This window comes from Mustela lutreola, chromosome 8 (genome assembly GCF_030435805.1).
Source record: "Mustela lutreola isolate mMusLut2 chromosome 8, mMusLut2.pri, whole genome shotgun sequence".
NCBI classification, from domain to species: Eukaryota; Metazoa; Chordata; class Mammalia; order Carnivora; family Mustelidae; genus Mustela; species Mustela lutreola.
In genome coordinates this window covers 131074211-131100267 of record NC_081297.1, presented here as the reverse complement: position 1 = coordinate 131100267, position 26057 = coordinate 131074211, and the positions used below count along the sequence as shown (strand labels likewise).

At 39.5% G+C, this 26057-nt stretch overlaps 1 protein-coding gene across 3 annotated transcripts in view; it reads right to left on the bottom strand.

Moving 5' to 3' along the window:
- ANO4 (anoctamin 4) overlaps positions 1 to 5415 on the bottom strand; it is a 469407-nt gene extending 463992 nt beyond the window's left edge. For all 3 annotated transcript variants that reach the window (XM_059186643.1, XM_059186644.1, XM_059186645.1), the window contains exon 1: positions 5193 to 5415. In XM_059186643.1, coding sequence (XP_059042626.1) covers positions 5193 to 5313 — 121 coding nt within the window. In that variant the 5' untranslated portion in view covers positions 5314 to 5415. The remainder of the gene's footprint in view (positions 1 to 5192) is intronic.
- Positions 5416 to 26057: the final 20642 nt, after the last annotated feature.

The following is a 26057-nucleotide window of genomic DNA, read 5'->3' as shown; positions in this document are numbered from 1 at the left end:
ATTACAGCCCACAGAGGGGAAAATCCATAGGACAACATGAAAAGTTGGGGGGAGAAGACTTCCCATGAGACATCTCAAGTCAAGAGGAAGGGAAGAAAAGTGAACCTTGTAAGGGAGGAGGGGGCTATGTTTCAGGGCATGGGCCAAGGTCCAGACACCTGAGAAAGCCTGATGTAATTAGTCATGCTAAACAACCCATGTCCCTAAAAGGTGGGATGCTGAGATCACAAGAGAGAAGGGTGGTCAGCTCCTTAAGAACCGTGTTGGCCAAATGAGAGAAGTTAAACTTTGACTTATGAGCAGAGGGGAGCTACCAAAATGTTATAAGCAGAATACAGGATGAGATTTGCCATTGGGACCAAAAGACACAGGACTGGAGGCAGAGAAACCATCTGGGAGGCTGCTGCTACAGTCAGAATGACAATGATGTTGGTCTCAACTAATGTAAGAGCAGTGGGCACAGAGAGGAGAAAATACAGTAGAAAGATTTTAAGGAAGAAGAATCAACAGGACTTGGTGATTGAGAGTATACTGGCTGGGAGAGCCATTGACAGTGACAACTAGCTAATGCTTCCTCGTACCAGCCATATGCAACTACAGTACTACTTCAATGACCCCATTTTACAAATAAGACACAGGAGATGAATCCCTTTACCCAAGGTATTATGATTAGTATGTTCCAGAGGACTCAAAGAGGGCTCCCAGAATTCTGGCCTAGGTGCCTAGAGAGAACACAATGGCCCCTGTCAACCTCTCCAGGTTGTCAAGCTCTACCAACATGTGTTCCTGGTACCTGCCTTTATGCCCCCTAGCATGTCTCCCCTTTGTTCACACTATTTTCCCTCCTGGGATGCCCTCCTTCTCCCAATTAGCCTCTTAACATTGTCTCCTCCGGGGAACTGTTCTTTTTTTTTTTTTTTTTTAAAGATTTTATTTATTTATTTGACAGAGAGAAATTACAAGTACACTGAGAGGCAGGCAGAGAGAGAAAGAGAAGGAAGCAGGCTCCCTGCTGAGCAGAGAGCCCGATGCGGGACTCGATCCCAGGACGCTGGGATCATGACCTGAGCCAAAGACAGCGGCTTAACCCACTGAGCCACCCAGGCGCCCCCGGGGAACTGTTCTTGACCTATCCCTCACTTCTCCCCGTCCCCATCATCCCCCAGCAATGCATTATAATCCTCAGTTTAGAAGTCTGTCTCCTCCAGCTGATAGCGCCATCTGTGAGAGAAAGAATGAAATCTCACTCATCCAGGCCGTCCAAGGTCCAGGCTAGAGCCTGAAACATAGTTTGAGCTCAGCAGCTGAAGAGCTGAAGTTATTCTCTGGGAAACATGTTGGGGGGAGGGGGGGAATTCTGTGTTGGATACACTGAGCTAAACTGAGATGCTAGAGAGACATATATAGAGAAGGTGAGCCTACAACTAGTTATACAAGCTAACACACACAAAAAAGTTCCGAGTCGGTGACTTGGAGATTTCCATTGGGAAATCACCTGAATAAAGACAAAGTCAGGGGAAGAAAAATTGTGTCCCATGCTCTCATCCCTTCTCTGCTTCATTTCATACTCAAGCTGTATGATTAGTCTTGGCTCTTACTATACCCATTTCCCATACCTTCTTCTAATCATAAATACTGAACTTCTGGTCACCAGTGGTCTTTAAACTTCGCTTAAGCCACACCTTCTGTCTGGAATTACCCACACACACATTTGTTCATTTTCTTCCTCATCCTAACTACCCTTAGCCCAAGTCTCCAGAGCCAAACTCTCTAAATCTATATTTGGGCTCCCTATTTATTATGTGAGGTTAAGTAAGTTCCTCGACCTATCCATACCTCAATTTCTTCAAATGGATAACAGGGTAACACTGGACCAATTTCTTAAAGATTTTTGTGAAATTTCACCAAGGCCATTCATATAGAGTACCATTATCAATTATTTATGTCCCAGCATGCCCCACACTTCCACTTTAAAATGCAGAAAACTTTGTCACTCTAATTTAAAGGTCTCCCAACAAGGGACTAGCTCTGCATTTAGGGTCATTGTCCAGCATTTGGTAGGTGTCTAATTAATGTCCTCCAAATGGTTGAGAGTAAGATTATAAAGGCAAAGACAGAACCCAGGAAAACACCAACATAAACAGAGGGACTCCACAAAGAAGCGACTTAAGAGGTAGGAGGAAAATGAGGAAAGAATAGTTTTAAGAACAATACTGGCTCTGATTACATTTCCTTCTGATCTTCTACTTGTTGTCTCTGCTCAAGCCACACTGACCTTCTAGCTAGCTCTGAACATGACAATCTCATTCCTACCCCAGGGCCTTTGCCCTTACTATTCCCTTTGCCAGGAATAGTCTTTCCCTACATAACGGAATGGTTCATTCCATCCCTTCATTTCAAATTCTGTTTCTGTCCCTTCTGTTCAAATATCTCCTCAGAGACACTTTCCCTAAATAGCCCCACTATGCTCTGTAAGCTCCTCAAGCCTCATATTAAGCATCTTCAGATCCGAAGCTGACAGGTCCAACCACAAGTCATTTTCTTGTTCAGACTAGAACACAGCCCCTCTGCCTTCTTTTGGATGGCCAAGAACAAATCAAGTCCCAGTCATTTCTCTCTAAAGGAGACTTGTCACCCATCCTTCGTCTCATGCACATGGTTATATAATAAGCTAAAAGTGGTTAAGAACCCAAACCATTTAAAGGACAAAGAAAGAAAAATCAGCAGTGAGTACAAAAGGTTGAGGCATTAAAAATCCAGAATTTTTAAAACTGCATCATCCATTGAACATATATTTGTTAGAGTGCATATTACAGCTACTGACTACCTGAATTTCATTTCACATTTCTAGAAGATAGGAGTCTAGATGGTTGTCTGAAAGTAAAAATTCATGCTAAAATGTGAAAGAACAAGTTCCAATATAGGATCAAAAATGCATATTTAGATGGGAAGCTAATGAGGTTTACTGGAGGCTGCTGCTAATGAAATGCATACATAAGCCAAATTTCTCCCTCAGGATCCTAAAACACACAGTCTACAGTATAACTGTTCATTCTCCTGGCAGCCCCGGTGCTAAAGATAGGACTAAGGCCTTTATTAAATCAGTCAAATGAATATAAAAATTGAAACCTATAAATCCCGGGTAAGAAACTTAGATCATCCCCCATCATGATAGCTAAACCCAAATCCAACAGAACTGAAAGGGAACATTTTTTTAAAGCAGTTCAGTTGTCAGAGATGATTTGTAGAATGTTCCAGAGCTGGACCAAGCTCTCATCAGATAATGATCTCAACAGCATTCAGCGGATAAGGAATATGTTGACTGTGCTCAAATTTGTTTTTCCTTAACTCATTCACCAGGATGGAATCCCTGATGAACTAACTTATCTTGTCATGTCTTGGGTCACTTCGCTATGGACCAAAGAATTAATGTTTACTCTGTGGTCAAATGTATTCACCACTCTAGGGATGAGGAAGGAAGACAAGTGTGAAGAATATATTTAAAATAGTGCAAATTCTAATTGATATATTTATTTAAATCTACTTTAGTTCCCTTTAAGGTCCTAAAGAGAAACCTGTGTAAGTTGACCCCCACAAAAGTCACACTTTTAATTACTGAAATACACTTGCTTTTCAAAAAACAATTTCACTCTTTCTGAATTCATTTTCTCTACCTGGGTGCCCAATTAAGCTTTTGAAGTTTCTAGAAATTTAAAGAACTGATTATTACTATCACTGACAGTATCCACAGGGCACCATGCGAAATCTAACATAATGGATACTTCTGATAGAAAAGAAGTGTAAAAATAGATATCTGCCAATGAATATACCTAAAAGACTATCAGAATGCTGGATTATCCTTAGATGGCAACCCAAGAATAACAATGTTATGTGTTAAATGTGCAGGAGGAATAAGAACAATTCACAGCCCAGCAGAAGATGCATTAAGTTTAAAACACACACACACACACACACACACACACACACACACACCAGTAGTATGCAGTTTGTAATCTTCTCACAGTTCTTTATCAGTTCACAAAGATCAACTGCAAACCCTCAGGACCACCTGAGTGGTCATTTTAAACAGTTTAGATTCTCCCCTACCCCTCACCCCCCCCCCCAAAAGAAAGACCAACTGCTTTAACCTTGGGAAAATGGCAGGTGACATCACTGGCCTGGAGATGAAGTCTCCACACCAAAAAGCAGCAAATTCCCTCCCACTAACTCCAGGCTTGGAGAGGTCCCCGCAAAACCTTCTCCAACAATTCTCATTATCTTCACGTTTAAAACGCCAAAACTAGATGTTATCACAGCAACTGATTGCAAGCCCGGGAAGGGGGTGGGGGAGGTCTACTTGAGTTTCAGCCTCCTATAACCAATCTCAGCAGCATCTCTGACAAAGGTCTACACAGAATTGCTTTTTTCACACAAGCAGTAATATTGATAAAAAGCCTTGTGGGCTTCCCCAGTGTGCTGGGATTTCTAGCTGAGCTGGAAACCTTCATACTTTGATTTTGCTTTCCTTAGAATTCTGCAATGCCTTTAAAGAAATAATAAAAATATATATTTCTTTAGCCAAAATGGGGTGGTGGGGGGGGGGGTAATGCCTTCCATTTCCATGGAACTTTTATTTCCAAGCTGATTTTTTTTTTTTTGCATTAAAAACGTATTTTGGTACATATTATTTTAACCCCATAGCATCTGTCAGAGATGTTCTCATTTCTAATTTACAGATGGAGAAATACAAAAACAAACAAACAAACAAAAAAGTTTAAATAACTTGCCCAAGGTCAGTCAGGGACAGAATAAGCCCTGACTGAACGAAGACCTCCTAATTCCAAGCCTCGCACCGCTAGAAACGAACTTAACGCCCTTATCCCTTCCCTTCTGTGGTCTGAAGCGAGTGGAATTTTTCTGGAGACCCAAAGCTCCCAGACACCTACATTTCAGGCGTTTTTACTCCATCAACTCCTTCTGCTAATACCCCCTTCCCAGGTTTCAGGCAACTCCAACCCCGCAAAGCCTCGCCACCCCGCCCCCAGTCCCACGCCCCCGTGCGCTGCACCCCCCCCTCCCTTCCGTCCTGACCCTCCCGGGAGCCGAACCCCGAAGTTCCCCGGGGTGCTCGGACGGCTTCCCGGCCCCGCCCGCTCCAGCCTCCCCGAGAGTCGGCGACCGCCCGCCGTTACCGTATGCCGTGAGGGAGGCCATCCTGGCTCGCGTCCTGCCCAAGCTGGCCAGGGCGTCGGCCAGAGCGGCCGCCTGCACGCCGCGCCCCTGGACGGTCGGCCCCTGGCCCCGCGAGTGCATGCGCTTGGCTCCCGCGGCGCCCGGCCGCCCCGCTCCTGAGCATGCCCAGTCAGCCCGCCGCGGTCGCCCCGGAGAGGTGCCCGCGGCTCGCAGGTGCCCCCGGCCGGGTCTCGGTTGCAAGGGCGTGGGGAGCGAGGGCGCAGACGGTCAGCCGCGCTTCGGTCCCCGCACTTCCAGTGTCCGCGGGGATTGAACCTGCAGCGCAGGACTGGCGACCAGGAGAGAGGAGGAGCGAAGCAAGCCGTGGGAGGTGCCGGGCGCGCGGCAGATGCGGCCCCTACGGGCAGACGTCGGGCGGGACCCGACTGGATCCACTCCAAGCAGGGTGCCCCTCCAGGTGGAGGCGGTAGAGTCACGCGGGCAAACGTGGGGTCGGGGAGTCCGGAGCGCGCCACAGCGCCATAGCCTCTCGGACCTCAAGCCTCCAGCTCTTTTCCTAAAGAAGCAGGTGGTGGCACTGACCGCCTATAACTCTGGGGCGCAATTCCCAGCCTAGAGGACAGACAGTCTCAGGAAGGGTTTGCCTCTGAGGCCAAAGCCCAGACGAGAGTGGCAAATGAGTCCTGTGGATTTTTATTAATGAACTCCTTCACCACCAAGTACAGAATTCTGACCCCAACAGCCCAGACCTGTCGCAGCTCACCATCCTGTCACTTTCATTGGTGCATTTGTCTCCCCCACGAGGCTCTGATCGGTGCCCTGTTCCACAGTGATTACCCGTGCTTCAAACAGAGCAAAAACGCAGTTATTTGTTAAGTGACTGAATGCTCTAGCCCCGCCCAGCTCTCCCTACCGGGAAGCCCACCCATCCTACTGCGTGGGTGGGTTCTCCTTTTGGAATCAGCTCAGGGGCAAGCGGGAGGAGAAAGAGAGTGGGAAGCCCTGGGATCCCGAGTAAGGCGGCAAGGAAGAACAGGAAAAAAGGGAAGGCCGCCCAATGACCCAGAAGCACGTGGAGCTTTGCCATTCCCAAGAACAAACTGGTAAGAAGTTGGGAGAACAGGAAAAAGGGAGAGGCTATCCAGTGACGCACGCGCTTGAGGTCAAGAGGACTGGAGTTTCGCTAGTCCCAAGAGTGAATTCACAAGCCCATGAGTGCCCCTCCGCGGAGCGGGAGGGCTTTCCACTGGCCTGGTCACCAAGGGAAGCGGCCTTGAAATCCACCAGCGTCCAACAAATTGAATGGCGAAGAGGTCGAGGCTATCAACTGTGTTTGGGGTTGTACCAATTCGGATGGAGGCACAGAGAGGGCAGAGAAATCTATGGAACGCAAGACTGGGCATTTCTTTAGGAAGCTTTCCGCACATTCCTGCTCTGGCGGCTGAAGACCCTGGGCGTGCTCGGTCTAACCCTATCATCTGCTTTTTGCTCTGACGACCCTCCTGCCCCTCCCCCTCTCCTGCTCTTCTGGGAGGGCAGCTAGGTGACCCGTGGTGGTGGAGGCTCAGGGATGAAATATCAGTGCCCACACTTCCTTCGCCTTTGTAATAAGTGGAAAGGGCGTCGGGGAAAGGGCGCCCTGGGGAGTGAGAGCGTATAGATCTGACAGTTTATGCTGGCTAGGCCAACCAACCACCAGCGTGGACGCTTAGTCGAGACACTCGCTCTGAACCTTCATTTTCCCCATCCCTAAAGTGAGGGTAGCCATTGTTACTGCCATGCCCACCTCACAGGACGACAGCTGGGGTTAGGTGGAATGCAGGTGGTTTCATCCCTGAGGCCTCTGAGGCACTGTCTTGGACGTTGCTCCTGCCTTGAACTTGCCTCCTGAGAGCTGCCATATGCTTCTCCCTTTAGTTCTCTTCAACCTCTCACTCACCTGCTCCCACACTGAATTGCTGTCCCCAGGCCTAGAGCATGTGGAAACCTGCCTCAGATCCTCTATGAGGACACCGGTGTAGCCGGAAGGTGGGCTTCAGAGCAGGTCTGCCTCCCCCAGTGCACCCCAAGGACCTCCCCCAGTTCATCCTCCAGGACCTCAGCAGCCTCCCTATCCCCCAAACTCCTAGCTCCTTAGCACCTGAGTCTGGGAGCAGGTGTCAGCCTTTCCCAACTCTGGTCCTTCTCTGTGTCACTGCTGCTACCCAAGGCCATTTTCAAGTTGTCTTCTGACTTCCAGCTTTCCTCTCCTTTTACCTCCACATCTTAGCTCAGGTAGGGTCATGAAGAAGGACAATCAAAATGAGTTACAAATTGCACTTTAATTCTTCTTGGCAGCTCTTTCTAATTAGCAAGAACTAAAATATAGTGTCTAATTAATTAACCTCTCTTAAGGCCAAATGAACCTCTGCCCAAACAATACCACTCCAAGTCCTTGAGATATTCAGTGTCCTCAATAAAACTAAGATTGAAAATACCAGGCCTCTTGGTTGAGGAATTGATGGACAAATACATCTTAGATTTGTTAAGAATCCTGTGCTGTCTGGTGACATTGACATCTTTAAGCAGCCTCCTGCCTCCCAGTCTGGAGCAGGAGGGGGTGGTCTCCCTATCTCACATTCTTGAGGGTAACAAATATCAACAAAGAATTATGATACTGTCATGGAGCATAGGCTATGAAAGAAACCTGGCCACCAGGAGCAAGTGGTTCTTTCTGTCTTTGCAGGATTCACAAATGACTTCACCAAGGAAATGAAATTTAAAAGATGAGGTTCAGAATTTGTGTTGTTGCCAGGAAAATTTCTTAAAGACAGGCTTGTCATTCAAATTTTCTTATGTTTTATTCATCTGCCATGTTTTGGGGAGTAAAGTATGAACTGCCACAACCTTGATGAAAGCTGTGTTCTAAATCTTTCCAGGAAATGCTTTTTTTCAGATAGTAGACTGAGGAAAACTAGTTTTCTTCTCAGCATGCCCTGAGCTAGAACTATTCGATTCACTATTAACTGCCTGAATGTGATTATATTGCATTTGACAGTGGAAGAGACTGACTCTCTGTGATAAACATTTTTAATAATATTTTAATTCTGGATTTTAGTAGCTACTCTGTAAATACTCATTCTTTAAACTATGAAGCATAATTTAGTTTTCATTTGCCCATGATCAACTTGACTCCGAGTTTGGTCCATTATCAAAATTTAACAAATTGGACATTTTAAAATACCACTGTTAATGATTGATCAAAATTTATGTCCCTACCTCTTCTGTATTCCTGTAACACTTAATATACTTGTATATCACTTATTATAGCAACAATAGAGAATTATAACTACATATTAGATCGTTTTGTTATAACAATCTGACTCCCTTGGACCCATGCTTTAATTTGTCATACTTGAAAAATACATATAGATAAAGTGAAATAACAATCTCATTTTTCAAAATTCCAAAATTAAATAAATTTAAATTATATAAAGCATTTAATCCTTGATGTTTAAATCTGGGGTTTTCAAATGGAAATGTAAAATCCCCATACTATTTTTCTGAAACAAAACAAAAACAAAAACCCAGTAACGTAAGATGTCAAAGAAACAGATACATCAAGTTCATGTTTTAGGACTTTAAATCAATGTTTATAACACATTCTATAAAATGTGGCAAATTTGTAACAATTAATGGTACAATTATTTACATATAATTAATTACATATGTGTATACATATTCATTTTAATATATATTTAAGTACATATGTAAAGTCCTATATATGTATATATAATATATATATAGTCTTAACAAATATTAAGACTAACAAAATAGATACTATTGACCATTTGACAGTTAGGGAAACTGAGTCCCAGAGTAACTAATTAACTGTTAGTAAGAATGGATCCAAGATTTGAAACCAGATTCCAGAGCTCATGATAGCCTGTTCCCAAATGTTGTTGAATATATATAAAGCATCTGATTGTCTTGTTTTCTAAATCTATTTAAAATACCATTTTATTTATAGTTTTTCCCTTAAGAAAAAATAGGTAACCTGCACTGATAGGTAGAAGGTGTGATGGTCTAGAAGAGGCTACGTGAGGTTTTCCTAAGTATATCAGGGCCAGCCAGTTGAATAACCCTGCAAAAGTAAACATGAATAGTGAGTTCTTCTTCTTTTTTTTTTTTTTTTTAATTTATTTGACAGAGATCACAGGTAGGCAGAGAAGTAGACAGAGGGTGGGGGGAAGCAGGCTTCCTGCTGAGCAGAGGGCCTTGATGCAGGGCTCCATCCCAGGACATGAATGAGATCATGACCTGAGCCAAAGGCAGGGGCTTAACCCACTCAGCTACCCAGGCACCCCTGAACAGTGAGTTCTTATCTCGAAGAAGAGAGTAGATTATTTTTTTTTATAATTTTTTTATTGAGAGTAGATTATTTTATTTCTGTCTTCCTCGTCTCCATTTCTCAGTGTCATGAAGATCTCACTTCAATTTAAAGCAGAAAAATTTTGCCAATAATAAATGTTTGGAGTCTGCTTCAGGCATTCTGTCCTTGCGTGAATGCCTTTCATAACATATCACACTAATAGAACTTGCTTTAAGGGGACACTACCTCTTTATCAAATCCCATGCATTAATACAGAGAAAATTTAAGATAGGATCCCATCACAGTCTATGGCCATACCACCCTGAATGTGCCCGGTCTCATCTGATCTCGGAAGCTAAGCAGTGTCTGGCCTGGTTAGTACTTGGATGGGGGGATCCCATCACATTTACCTTAAATATACTCTATGTTGTTAAATAAATGACAGAATTTTTCTGAAAACAGGCACATGTATCTCATCCTAAAATTCTGAGTGTTGTAATAGCTGTACAGATAGATGATTGCAGATAGATGAAAATGTTTTATATTCAAACCCTTTTGGTTGGATGCAGTTTGATCTACCTTATTCTAAATTCATATTCATGAAAAACATTATCACAAATTTCCTTCTCAATGTGAAAAACCAAAATGTCCACATTAAAAAACTACTTCCTGTGCCCCAGAAAATAACCTTTGAAAATATCACCTTTCTGATCTTCAGTGAACGCCATTTAACAAGAGTCCTATGCACCCAACGTTTCCTCTGGAATTTGTTCTTCACATGGTCTCTTTGACACAGAAAGGGATTATGCCCTACTTGTGTTGTCCCAATCGGGAGAAAAAGAGCATGACCAAATTTGCTAGATGGTAAACTATGAAAAGATGGGATTACGTCTTATTTTTCTTTAGTTCACCCATGGTGCTTTACACAGTATTTTACATGGCAGGAGCCCAATAAATGTTTATTGCTTAGAGACTCACAGAAGGTCAGAGCCATGAGGAGACTTAAAAACAAACAAACAAACAAAAAAACACTGGTTCTGGGGTCAGCCTGAGTTCAAATTCTAAATTCCTCCACTAATTAGTTGTGTGACCTTGGGCGAATAACCCATCCTGGGCCTCAGTTCCTCATCTGTGAAATGCAGGTAATAATAATAATAGTTATAGCATAGGATTTAAATGAGTTATGATTATCATGTCCACTTTTTCAGGATTCCCTTAAGAATACCAATCAAGGAGTAATTCCTTTCCGTTTCTTTCATCAAGTGGTGGCATTCATAATATTGAACAGACAATACTGTGCAGGCACCACTAGTCAAACAGGGACCCCAAGCTTGCCTGGCTTACCCATTTTGCTGCTGGAGAAGTCTAGGGAAACCAAGATGCCAAGCAATGGTGGTCTTGGGGGCAATGCCTGTTTATTACCAACCAAGGATGGAGGTATTTTAATACTTTATGACTGGTAGCAATGTGTTCTTTTTGCATATCTTTCTGCTTCACACCTGCCCACCCTAGACATCCAAGTCACTGAACTCCCTAATGACTCTGAAGAACAAATTAGACCTCATCTGGAGCATATTTAAGTTTCTAAGTCCCTATTGAGAGAAGTGAAAGCAAACATAATGGGATTATCGGAATGTACATAACAAACTGATATTTGGGGGAGACATTTAAAGCCTCTATCTATGGGGTACCTGGGTAGCTCAGTTGGTTAAGCATCTGCCTTTGGCTCAGGTCATGATCCCAGGGTCCTGAGATAGAGCCCTATTTCTGGTTCTCTGCTCAGTGAAGAGTCTGCTTCTCACTTGCCCTCTGCCTGCCTCTCTTCCTGCTTGTTCTCTCTCTGCCAAATAAATTTTTAAAAAGTCTTTTTAAAAGTAAATAAATAAACCCCCTATTTATGAGCACTTTAAAAATGATATTTTAAATATCTCTTTGATACAACATGTATAAGGAAAAGTGGCTTAAAATAACATCTACTCATTCAAAATAAAACTAATAACCAAGAGAAATGCTGAACGGATTTTGCTAGCTGTCTTCTGAGAATAAATTTCATGTGAGAAGAATATGGTCATTAGGGAGGAAAATATTTGCCTCCACTGCAGAAAAGCAGACTAAGAAATAAAAAGTAAACAAAACCCAGAGAAGATTTAAACAACAGTGGCAGGAGAGTCCTTAAGTGAAAAGAACATGTTAAATCAAAGAGCTCCCTGGTTCTCCATTCATTGTCTTGAACTCATGGCTCTCCATTTGGTGAAACATCCAAAAGCCCAGAGAGCCAATACTGGGTGACAACAGCCTTTCATGTCAGGTTAGATCTTTCTGTACCTGGTGGGACCATTTTGTAGGTTCCTCAGAGATTTCCCCTCTGGGAATATCCATCTAAACTTCTCAGAACACAGGCAATCTTCTCCTCTGGCTAGCTGCTAGTACTTCGTCTCTCAGCCCTCAGGACTCTGGTAGTTCACCCTTCTCATTTTCAATACTGTATTTTCAAGGTTGCAAAACCAGTGTGTAACCACGTCACTTGCAAGCTTTCAATGAGAAATATAACATCTCATTTTGGAATGGAACATTTTTCATTTGTTTTGCTTTTGGTTTTTAGGTACATCGGTCAGAAAAAGAAGATACGGGAAGGGAAAGGAAAGGAAGAGAGGGGAGGGGAGGAGAGAAAGAGAGGAGAAAGAAATAAAGAAGAAAGAGACTTCCTTTTTTTTTTTCACTAAGGTTTCATTTTTTTTAGAGCATCTTTATGTTCACAACAAAATTGAGGGGAAGATATAGAGATTTCCCATATAGCCCTACTCTGACTCATACATAACCTCCCCAATTACCAACATTCTCCACCAGAGTGATACAGTTGTTACAACCAGTGAACATATATTGACACATCATAATCTTTCACAGTCCATAGATTAGAGTCTTTTGATAGCATACATTCAATGGGTTTGGACAAATGTATAATGACCTATATACATCAATATGGTATCATACAGAATATTTTCCCTGCCCTAAAAATCCTCTATAATCTGCCTATTCATCCTTCCCCTCACCCCCTGCCCCAGCTCCTGGCAACCACAGATCTTTTTATTGTCTCCAAAGTTTTGCTTTTCCCAGAATATTATATAGTTGGGATTACATAGTGTGTAACCCTTTCAAATTGGCTTCTTTCACTTAGTAAAATGCATTTAGGTTTCCTCCATGTCTATTCATGGCTTGATAGCTCATTTATTTTTAGTGCTGAATAATATTCCATTGCCTAGGTGTACACTTCTATTTATTTATCCATTCACCTACAGAAAGACATCTTGATTGTTTCCAAATTTTACTAATTATGAATAAAGCTGCAATAAAAATCCATGTGCAGTTTTTTTTCTGTGGATATAATTTTTCAACTGCTTTGGGTAAATACGAAGGATGAATAGTAAGAGTATATTTAGTTTCGTAAGAAACTGCCAAATTATTTTCCAAAGTGGCTATACCATTTTACATCCCCCCCCACCCGGCCCCGAAGAAATGAATGAGTTCCTGTTGCTCCATAAATCCTCTCAAGCATTTGATATAGTCAGTTTTCTGGATTTGGGCCATGCTAATAAGTATATAGTGGTTTCTCATTGTTGTTTTAATTTGCATTTCCTGTGATGACGTGTAGATGACCATCTGTTGAAGAGACTATTTTTGATCCATTGTATTGTCTTTGCTCCTTTGTCAGAGATGAGTTGGCTATATTCATGTGGGTCTATTTCTGGCCTCTCTGCTCTGTCCCATTGATCTATTTGTCTATGCTTTCATCAATACCACTGTCTTGATTACTGTAGCTTTACAGTAGTCTTAAAGTCAAGTAATGTCAGCCTCCAAATTTGTTCTTCTCCTTTAATATTGTATTGACCATTCTGGGTCTTTTGCCTCTCCATACACTTTGTCAATATCCACAAAATAACTTGCTGGAAAAAACTGACCATCTTGACAGTATTGAATCTTTCTATCCATGACCATGGAAAAACTTTCATTTATTTCTTCTTTGATTTTGTTCACCAGCCTTATAGTTTTCCTCACATAGGTCTTGCACATATTTATCATATTTACAGTTGAGCATTTCATTTTTAGGGGATGTGTGTTTCTAATTTCAAATTATATTTGTTCATCTTGGTATATAGAAATGTGATTGATTTTTGTATATTAACCTTATATCCTACAACTTATTAATGCCAGGAGAACTTTATTTGTTTGGAGGGAGGTGGGCTGTCAATTCTTTTGACTTTACTACATAGCTGATCATGTCATCTGCAAACAAGGACAGTCTTCTTTCCCAATCTAGATACCTTTTGTGTCCTCTTCTTGCATTAGGTAGAACTTCCAATATGATGTGAAAAGTCGTGGTGAGAGAGACATCCTTGCCTTGTGTCTGATATTAGTGGGAAAGCTTTGAGTTTCTCACCATTAAGTGTGATATTCGCTGGAGGTTTTTGTAAATATAGTCTTTATTAAGTTGAGGAAGTCCCTCTCTATTTCTGTTTACTGAATTTTTTGTATAATCTGCATTTTTAATATAATCATGTAATTTTTCGTTTTTAGATTAATGATGCGATAGATTACATTAATTGATATTCAAATATTCCATTTTTTAAAATGTTTTATTTTTTATAAACATATATTTTTATCCCCAGGGGTACAGGTCTGTGAATCGCCAGGTTTACACACTTCACAGCACTCACCAAAGCACATACCCTCCCCAATGTCCACAACCCCACCCCCCTTCTCCCAACCCCCCTCTCCCCAGCAACCCTCAGTTTGTTTTGTGAGATTAAGAGTCACTTATGGTTTGTCTCCCTCCCAATCCCATCTTGTTTCATTGATTCTTCTCCTACCCACTTAAGTCCGCATGTTGCATCACCACTTCCTCGATATTCCATTTTAATATTTTCTGTTAATCTTCTTGATAAACTTTATGGTAAGATTCTTGTCCTATATGTCATAGATTCCCAGGAGTGCTACTCAAAACAGAGGCATTATACCCGCCATCCTTAAAATTAACTGCAACTCATATAAAATGCATTGACATTGGTGTTGTACAATAATGGTATTAAATGATACCTATGAAACCTAATCAATCAAATCATACAGAACTGGTCTTTCTTAGAGTATGTTTGTGTGAGTTTCTAGTGGATGACAGCCACTTAAAGTATTGGAGCCACACCCATTAAAAATAAGCAAATAACTCGAGCCAGTGGCCATTGTTGGCTACCTAGACCACATCAATTACTTCCTTTTCCTTTTAAAACAGACAAAATTTGTTTCTTCGTGTTTCTATTTCTTCTCTAAAAACCCTATGCTAGTCAGAAAAAGTGTGTCCAGGTTAGTGTTTCTATAGGTCTGAGTGGTCTAAAGATAAATCCATCTCCCTTGGACAATGATTAATTCAGTTAATCAGACTTAAACAAATCAACTAATGGTGTTCAACTAGTCATGAGCTAATTTGTTTAAGGATGAGGATATAGTTTCTTAATTTCTTTAAAAGATAAAAAACAATAGTAATGTACTACAGGATTTATAAAATAGATATAAAATATATAATAATAGAAAAGGTGATAAAGGTAACATAGAGTATTGAAAGATTCTTCCATTATATGTGCAGAGGCATTTTATTAATTAATTCATACTGGTATATGGTAAGTTAAGGAAGCCTGCTCTAATTCTCAAGCAAAAAGTACAACAAAGAATAATAGCTAATAAATCAATAGTGGAGATAAAGTGAAACAAAACAAAACAAAACCTCAATTAATCCCAAAGAAGAAGAAGAAAAAAACATATTGGGCAAATAGAAAACAAATAGCAAGAAGGTAAAATTAAACCCAGCAATAAAAACAATTACAATTAAATGTTATATATACCAATTAAAGAGAGGAGATTTTTAGATGAAACAAAAAAGGAAGACCCAACTATATACTATTTACAAGAAATGTGTTTTAAATATAAAGACACAGATAGGTTAAAACTAAAAGGTGAGAGAAATATAACATGAAATACTAATAAGAAGCTAGAAGAGATATATTAACATCAGATTAAGTAAACTTTAAAACAAGGACTGTTGCCAATAACAAAGATGCACATTTCCTGTTAAAAGGACCAATTCAGGGCTCCGGTGTGGCTCAGTCAGTTGAGCATCTGCCTTCAGCTCACGTCATGATCTCAGGGTCCTGGGATGGAGCCCTACATCATCCTGGTGGGCAAGGAGCCTGCTTCTCCTGCTCTTCCCTGCTTTTGCTCACTCTCTCTCACTATCACTGTTACTATCTCTGTCGCTCTCTCTCAAATAAATAAATAATTAAAATCTTAAAAAGAAAGGGGGGGGGTGAACCAATTCATCAAAAGAACAGAGCAATCCTAAATATTTGTGGACCTAATAATAAAATAGGTGAGGCAAAACAGTGATAGAACTAAAGAAATAAATTAACAAATTCACAATTATAGTTGGCTACTTTGACATTCACAGTAAAAGATAAAACAAGTAGAACAAAAAAAAGGTAAGGCTACAGATCTGAAAAACATGAATCAATTTTACCTAAGTGACATTTATAAAACATTTCATTGAACAATAGCAGAATACATATTCTTTTCAGTTGCATATGGAATAATCACTCAAATAAACCACAACTGTGTACAAATAAGTCTCAACAAATTTAAAATTGATTGAATCCTATAGAGTGTGTGCTCCAATTACAATTGAATTTAATTAGAAATCAATAGTAGATAGATACGTGGAAAATCTCAAAATACTTAGAAATGAAACATACACTTTTAAATAACCTATGGGTCAAAGAACATATCAGCAAAATTAGAAAATATTTTGAACTGGATAAAAATTGGCAAAAACCATGTCAAAATTTGTAGTGTACACTCAATTAGCAATTAAAGGGAAATTTATAGCTCTGACTGCTTATATTAAAGAATAAGAAAGGTCTTAAATCAAAGATCTAAGTTTCCACCTAAATATACTACAAAACAAAAATAAATTAAACCCAAAGCAAGTAGAAGGGAAGAAATAATAGAGATAACAGTTGAAACCAAAGGGATAGAAACCATAAAAGCAATAAAGAAAGTCAATAAAACCAAAAGCTGTTTCTTTGAAAAGATTAATACAATTGAGACCATCTAGGTAAACTGATGAAGAAAAAATGGGAAAAGACACAAATGATCAATATTAGAGATGAAAGGACAGTGACTACAGATTTTACAGATATTAAAAGAATAATAAAATGGGGGCGCCTGGGTGGCTCAGTGGGTTAAGCCTCTGCCTTCCGCTCAGGTCATGATCCCAGGGTCCTGGGACTGAGCTATGCATCGGGCTCTCTGTTCAGCAGGGAACCTGCTTTCCTTCCTCTCTCTCTGCCTGCCTCTCTGCTAGCTTGTGATCTCTATCAAATAAATAAATAAAATCTTTAAAATAAAATAAAATAAAAAGAATAATAAAATAATATTATGATAACTTCATGCCAACAAATTTGACAACTTAAATGAAAAGGGCAAATTCCTTTAGAGACACAAACTACCAAAACTAAAGTTATTCTATTTCAATACCAGCAATAATTTTTTAATGCTCCACTTATAATAGCATTAAAAATGCTTAAGAATAAAATTGTCAAAATTGTACAACATCTGTATTCTTAAAGCCAGAAAACATTGCTGAAAGTAAAGAAGACCTAAATAGGGGATTAGATATATTATGTTTGTGGATTGAGAAGCTCAATATTGTTGAGATGTGAATTCTACCCAAATTGAACAATGGATTAAATGCAATCCATGTGAAAACTCCAGCAGGTCTTTTAAACAATAATAATAATAAGATAATTCTAAACCTTATATGACAATGGAGAGTCAAACAATTTTAAGAGAAAAACCGTCCTGGGAGATTATACTATCTGATTCAAGATTTACTCTAAAGCTGCAGAATCAAGACAGTGTAGTATTGGCATAAACCTGGACATATAGATCAATGGGACAAAATAAAGCACCGAGAAATAGATCCACACTTATAGGGTCAATTGATTTTCAACAAAGATGCCAAGGTAATTCAATGAGGAAAGGATAGTCTTGTCAACAAATGGTTCTGGAATGATTGGACGTTCATATGCAAAGGAAGGAAGGAAGGTAGGAAGGAGAGGGAAGGGAGCAGAAGGGAAAGATGAAAAATTATCTCACACCAAAACGAATTTTAATTTGAAATGGATCACAGCCTTAAATGTAAAAAGCTAAAACAATAAAAATTTCCAGGAAAAAGCACAGGAGAAAATCTTTGTGATCTTGAGATAAGTAAAAATTTATAAAATAAGATATAAAAATCATGGACCATTTATAATATTGATAAATTAGGGGTCGCCTTGGTAGCTCAGTAGGTCAAGCATCCAACTCTGGATCTCAACTTGGGTCTTGATCTCAGTGTCATGAACTCAAAGCCCATGTTGAGCTCCACACTGGGTGTGGAGCCTACTTTAAAAAAATAAAAATAAAAAATAAAATAAATAAAAAATAAAATAAAATATTGATAAATTAGACTTAAAAATTATAAAATTTGCTATCCAATAAGCACCATTAAGAAAAAAACAAAAAGCCCCAGATTGGAAAAAAAATTAACAATATTTTTTAAAAATAATAATGATAATACTTTAAAAAAATAAAACATAAAATAAAATACTGATAAGTTAGACTTAAAAATTATAAAATTTGCTATCCAATAAACACCATTAAGAAAACAAAAAGCCCCAGATTGGAAAAAAAAATTAACAATATTTTTATCTAATAGAGGACTTGTACCTAGGATATATAAAGTACTCTTACAACTCAATAATAAGATAAACTATTTCCCTTACCTATCCCCAAAAATGAGCAAACTATTTGAACACTTTGCAAAAAAAAGATTGCAAATAGTCAATAAATGCATAAAAAGATAGTCAGCATCCCCACAGTTCTTCCCTCCACAGTTCTTTCCTTCCTAAAACATTCAACATTGGAATCAATTCTGTGGGCAAGATATTGACCCTTAAGTTCCCCTATTCATTTCAAGCATTTACTTACATGCTCATTAAACTATTATAAAATTGGTATGCTTTAAAAGGGGCAAGACAAGGGGTAGCTGGGTGGCTCAGTTGGTTAAGCATTTACCTTTATTTAGCACAGGTCATGATCCCAAGGTCCTAGGACTGAGCCCCACATCAGGCTCCCTGCTCAGTTGGGAGTCTGCTTCTCCCTCTCACTTTGCTCCAACCCCCTGCTTATGCTCTTTCTCTCTTTCTCTCTCAAATGAAGAAATAAAAATCTTTAAAAATAAAACAAAAAGGCAAGACAAGTATAAAGGACTATCATAAGGTGGTTATAGCAGGTAGCACACTTTTGTTGGCAAATGTATCAATCAGATTTTGCTGCCTAACAACCCCCCCCCAATTTTGTTAATTTAAAATAAGCAATCATTTATTTGGGTCATGATCCTCTGGGAAGTTTTTCTGGTATGAACAATGCTTGGCTGATCTCTGCTGTATTTTTCATGTGTCAGTGGTTAGTTAGTAGATTGGTTGGGCTGGTTAATCTGAGATGGCTCAGCTAAGGCAGTTCTCTGTTTCATGATCTCTCATTATTCCCCAAGGAGGTGGTCTGCATTTATTCACATAGCAGCAGTGATGAGGGGTCTAAAAAGCATCAAGAGAGGAAAAACTGTTGCATACATGGTTTTCAGACCTCTTCTGTGTCCTGTTTGTGGGAATCTTTTGTCCAAAGCAAATCACCTAACTAGGCCCAGAGTCAATGGGGAAAACTCTCAAAGTTATATAGCAGGTGGGTATGAATATAAGGAGGGGAAGAATATGTGGCCATTTTTGTAATCTACCACTATCAGCAACACAACCCAAACAATCCAAGCTAACCAAAAGGAGAAATTACTGGTTCAAGTCATTGAAAATACCAGAGAATCAGTAGTGCATGAATCCAGTGGTTCAAATACTGCCAGCAGAACTGGTTCTCATGACTCCTTGACATTTCTTCTTTTTTTATTTCATTTCTAGAAGGCTCTCACTTTGGTCACAAGATGACCTTCAGCAGGTACAGACTTTCATCTCAACCTCTCAACATCCTAAAAGAAAAAGTGGGTTTTTCCCCACTTTCCAGTAAAAGTTTAAGGATTGAGACTCCCTGAACCAAGTTGAGTGGAGCACTTATCTCAGTAAACCTATCTCAGTGGCCAGTAAGACAAGAATAAATCGATTCTTTAGTAGGACTTGGTCATACGCCCACCCCTCATGGTAGGAGTGCAGGAGCACTCCCATCTAAATCACATGGACTCAACTGAAAAGAGGTGAATTCCCTAAGAAAGGGAACTTGATACTTAGCTGCTGAAACAAAAGGTATCTTGAAATACAAAAATACCCTGATGAAGAAGGGGTTGCTATGTCATAGCAGGATTGGAAAGATATTATAATTGCTGCTGTTGTCTACCTGCTATCCCCACTGCTAGTCATAATGAATTTGCCCTGTGTCAGGCACGAAGCACTCCATGAACTCTAAATCATTGGCTCTGGATTAAGATTAGCAAAATTTGGATCTCAAGTGTGTTTCATCCTGGACTCAGAGAGATGGAACTACTGGGTTGTCAACATGGGGAAGAATGAATGGATTTTGTGTGCAGAGAAGAGTACACAGAAAACTTGATGAGGAAAACAGGCTGGGGTAGATGTAAGTGGTGCTTACCAACAAGTGGTGCTTTCCATTCTACATGCACAGGGGGAACACTGCACTTCTTTAGCTTGTTCAAGTCAGGAATTTCCATGAAATTCTTTATTAATTAAAAAAGAAATGATACATGTCACTTCTAGGCTGAATATTTAATTGCTGTGGTGATCATACAAGACTCTGTTAATATTCCAGTGCCATAAAAATGAGGCAATGTGGAATGTTGAACGTTGGGTCACCCAGACCCACAATAGACTTTGCTTGAACAAGAAACAAACCTGAGTTGTTGCTGCAGTAGAATCAAGGATAATTGCACCATTACACACTAAATAATACTTTAAGACAAGTGCACGTACATCAGCTTTGTAGGTGAAGAAAACTGAGGCATAGAAAGTTTAAACAAACTGCATAGGATCCCATATCTAGTGAGCAGCTGACCCAAGATTCAAATCCAAGTCTGATTCCCAAGACCATGCAAATCTCTTGGTCACTCACCTGGCAGGAAGGAAGGGAAGGAGGGAGAGAAGAGAAAGGAAAACAAAGCAAGAAATACAGACATTATTTTAAAATAGTTCTAGTTCCTAAACATATCCTCAAGCATATACGAAATATGAAAATATAAAAAAGAGGAGCTTTTAGCTGAATAGGTTTGTAGTTCACTTGCATGATCTGAACATCCATTTTTAGTGGGAGAACTCATTAGTGTAAGGATAAGAAAGCCCAGGTTCTAGTTCTGATTCTTTGTCTCTGTGTCCTGTTATGTCACCTAACTTCTCTGGTTATATGTATTTACATATATTTTTAAATTAATGAATTACCAGGTCTACTCATAGTATGATAAATGATAAAATGCTTCTTCTAGCTGCCTCTTCTTAACTGCCATCTTCAACCTCATTTCCATTTTCAAATTGGCCTGTAAATGACCGCTCTCACCAAATGCATCAATTGGTACATGGTTAGAATATGATTTTATCTGTCCAGATTTAAGTAGGTATTGGTACATTCCAGGCATATAACATCACTATGTATCTGTGTATATCTTGGATATCCTGGACACTGCTACAAGTGGTCATTGGCGTGAATCAAATAAACACATCTAAATGTGTCTTAAATAATAGGAAGTTTTCTTTTTTACTTTTGTGTAATTTTCAAATTTTCCGTGAATAACAATTTCCAAATATCATTAATTTTTAAAGGGAAATCTGATGCCTAGATCATTTAAAGATGATATAATAAAGATATCAGGAAAGAGGATTATTTAAGCAATGCAAATAAATGCTACAAGTCAAGTAGATACATTGGTTTTACCCATGACAAATATATAATTAATTTTAAGCAATATTTCAAATAGAAATGAAAACTATATATATCCATTATAATTTCTGACAAAGGCAGCTAAATACCATACAAACAAGAAAGAGCTCAGATAGATACTTGCCCACCTTTCACACTTTTACCTGGTTCTGAAGATGTGTAATTTTTGCAGAATCAGGGTCCAAAAGTTCATGTTGCAGGCATCTTCACAAGAAACTCCTGAGGCATGGCCTATTTTATATTGCACACCTCAGGACTCTAAGATCTATTTATATTCTGCTTAAGCTCCTGATGTAGTTTGAATCTTTTTTATAACTTAAAACTAAATTGTGAATTTGGGGACAACTAATTCCAGTGAATTACAACTGCCTGTCACATTCCAGGATATACTGTCCCCTAAATATATCTCATTGTTTCAGAGAAATCAAGGCAATTCTGTAAGAATCTCTGTTATATCTGTGATTGCAGTAAATCCTATTGACATGAGATCGTTACCGCAAACATTTCTTCGTTACTAAAGATAAGATGACTAAGTTTTACCACAAGTATTTCTCAATATAGTGGAAGCTTAAATAGAATGCAGCAGACGCCTCTTTCAGGTTTGTTGTGATATGTTTTGATCGCTATTCACTACATCATTTCTTAGTCCTCTCATTCTCCCCACAAAGAAAACAAGGTGGATCTAAGACATAAATATCAATAACATTCTTAGACTTGTCTCTGAGAGCTCCTTGAATTGGTAACCCTCCCAACATACCTGCTTCAGCTTTCCCTAACTGATAGCATCCTGATTGTGTATAAGATAGCAAAGTGCTCTGCTGAAAACTTCATTTCCCAGCTTTTTTTTCAGGTAAGGCCGTGGCCACACGTACAGTCTTGGCCAATGAGACATAAGCATGGGGTTTGCTCATACTAATGGTCTGCTGGGAATCTGCTGGACCTCCTCATTCCCCACTCTTTCCTCCTTCTTCTTGCCTTGACTGTGAACATGATGATTGGAATTCCTATAACCATTTTGAGACAATGAAGGAAAGGCCAAAAGAATCTCAGGGAGATCTGCATAAACATTGTTGAGCTGATAAACCAGCACAAACAACTATCTGCTTCTTGACCTTGTTTTTGATAGGAAAAATAAACTTTTGTTTGTTTAAGCCACTGAAGTCATGTATTTTATTACCTTCAGCTAACAACATTCCTAGTGGTTATATGACCTCATCCTAGTCTTGTATAATCAGGTAGATAGCAAAGCTTTTCTCTAATCCTTAATAGAAATCAAGAGTGGGGATTCCAAACACATTAATTAGAACAGCTGCCCGTGCACCTGTTTCACTAATGAGCCACCCCAGATGACTTTTTGCTGTCAAATGTAAAATCAGCATTCAGATAAGCAATCATTTATATTATTCCAAAAGCTGCCCTGCTTCCAAACCTCAAACCCTGACATCTGCCTGAAATTGTCATCTCTTTGAGATGGGGTTATGTGAACGATAGATTTCCTCAGTTCTCTGTGTTATTATTCAGTCGAAGCATTAAAGACAAAATTGGCTGTGAAAGGAAACCACATGGGGGAAAACACTAAGATCCAGATTATTCCAGATGATTAAATGAAAGTAGAGTTGGTTACAAAGGTCTAAGCCTAAAGGAGTGGGGGTATATTCAACATGAGATGTACTTTCTTTGGAAGGATGAAACACATAATTTAGGAAGCTAAGAAACACTATCTCCTCTTCTCATGAAGTAGAGTTAAACCCTATGAAATACACTACAAATGATCTTTTGGTTAGAAGCGAAGAAGAATACACAAAATGAAACTAAGAATGAGTAATGTTAATAACTCAAGTGGACTTTTACAAAGCACTTACTCTGCACCAGGCAAAGTACTCTACACTCATTTTTTTCATATTTAACCCCCACAACCATACTGTGCAGAAGTCAATCCTAAGATCTCTATTTCACAGTTGAGGAAATAAAGATTTGGAGAAGTTATGCAATTTGCCTGAGCTTATACAGCTCGTGAGAAACAGAGTAAGGATTCAAACCCAGGTCTGCCCTGTGCCAAAGCCTATTCTCTCAGCCCTGCTCTGTGACCACTGTGCTGTACAGCCCAAATAGGGAACTGAAGCACATCAGATCTGAGAGGCCCTGAGTGAGCCTGAGCCCAGTAGCTCCCAAAATTTTCAAGCAAAAAGACTCTTGTTATCTTTCTTTTAAAATTCATGGTTGAAAACATGCATAGTAACAAAAATAACTATAAATAAAATAATTTTCTTATATTATTTTCTACATTATATTTATTATCCATATTCATTTGGAGAACAATGGTTCATAAAATGTAATACACAGAATTCATAGAATCTAAAGACATTGCTTATTGAGTGTGGAATTTCTGGACCCTTTGAAACATTTTCCTGACCCTTCTACCCAGGTTGGAAGTTGGTCTTCGAAGTAGCAGATACCAAGACCAGATTAGCTGTGCAAAAAATATCCTTTATTGAAGGATATTTCTGGAAGGATAATGGGATGTGGACAAGAGTAGGCTTGGAGAGGTTGCAGATCATGATGCTGGTCTAGTATCAGGGAAGGAGGTATAAGGTAGAAAGGGTTGGGTAGGAAGAGACTCAGACTGCAGTGTAGTTCTGAGGATCACTTGCCCAGATGTTGGAGTCCCTGAGCCAAACCTGCCCATCAGAGGAAGCCCAGATTGGGCCAGCCTTAGTACTCCTGCCATGTTCAGTCATTGGCTGAAAGCAGCCTGGTAAAGTATGGCCTTAGTTTCACAGAGGAAGTAGCTGGGGACTGTTAGTAAACCATGTTCCCTACTGCATGGTTCAGCACATTTCCAAGGCAACCACAGATTAAGAATCAGGGACATAAGCCAATATCGCCATTTTACAGATGAGGAAAATGAGACCCAATTACACTGAGCCACAAAATCAGGATGAGAATTTACTTGATCTAACTTGCATGTCAGCAAAGTGCTTGAACACTTGGACTCTGAAGTTAAATTTACCTCCAAAAGTCATGAGATGTTTAAGTGTGCTTCCTTGCAATTAGAGCACAGATAAGTCTTGGAGATCTAATACACAGTACAGTAGTGACAGACAACAAAACTATATTATAAACATTAAATTTTGTAAGAGACCAGAACTTTAATTATTCCCACCATGAGAATGTGCATATGCAAAAGATTGTTAAAAAGATGTGCAGAAAGATGTAGTGGTTATTTTATGATAGAGGTGTTGACTAATGCTGCAATGCCAATCATATTTCAAATATGTATCAAGCCAATATGTTGTACACCTTAAGCTTATATAAATGTTATATGTCAAATACATTTCAATACGGACACCTGGGTGGCTCAGTGGGTTAAAGCCTCTGCCTTTGGCTCAGGTCATGATCTCAGGGTCCTGGGATCAAGCCCTGCATCCAGCTCTCTGCTCAGCAAGAAGCCTGCTTCCCCCTCCTCTCTCTGCCTGCCTCTCTGCCTATTTGTGATCTCTGTCTGTCAAATAAATAAATAAAATCTTAAAATATATATATATATATATATTTCAATAAAAAATGCTCATAACATCTAACTCATGACTCTTAAGAGTTTCAAAAAGGAAAACACATGTAAAAATGCTTAACATGGTACCTGGTACATATTAATCTCTCAAAAAATTGTAACAATTATTATTTCCAATCCAGTGAGGTTATTTTTTCCCTACTGGATATAGATAAACTAAAAATGCAGAGAGCTCTTTATGCCCTTATACTTTTTCTTCAATTTATCCTTTCATTGATATTCATAGAAAAGTAATGCAGTCCTATGGGAATTATTCCTAAATTACCTTGCATGCATGCAAAAATCTCCAATGTTCAAGAGTATTATCAATTTTCCAGAACTTATATCAATATCAATATTCCAGAACAGTCGGCCTCTGTGCACCAAGAGACAAATATATTACAAATAAACAGTTGAAGTTGCTTTAGGAAGAACTCACTCAACAAGTATTTAAAGTTGAATCATTTAGTGCTTTCGATATGAATTCAGTTAAATTTTATTCAAGATAAAAATAAGCCTCTGATACTTAAAATCCAATTCAATACCTTAAAATATTTACTAAAGTGGAGGAGAACAAATCAATGCTACAAGGTCAGGGAAGGACATGCACATACTTGGAGAGTCACCACTGCTCCTCAGGCCTTTAATGGGGCTTGGCAAGGGGGAGAGAACCCCCAGCCACATGGGGCTGCCTCTGGGGTGCTACATGATAATAAGAGTGTCTTATAAAGGTCAGGAGCTCCCAGTTCTAGGGAGAGCACAATTTCTTTCTCCTTGACTGAGAGGACTACTTTCCAGGGCTCCTGGGTGGCTCAGTTGGTTGAGCATCTGACTCTTGATTTTAGCTTAGGTCAAGATCTCAGGGTCGGGAGATGGAACCCTGCATCAGGCTCCTGGTTTGGCATGGAGCCTGCTCTCCCTTTCCTTCTCCCCTTACCC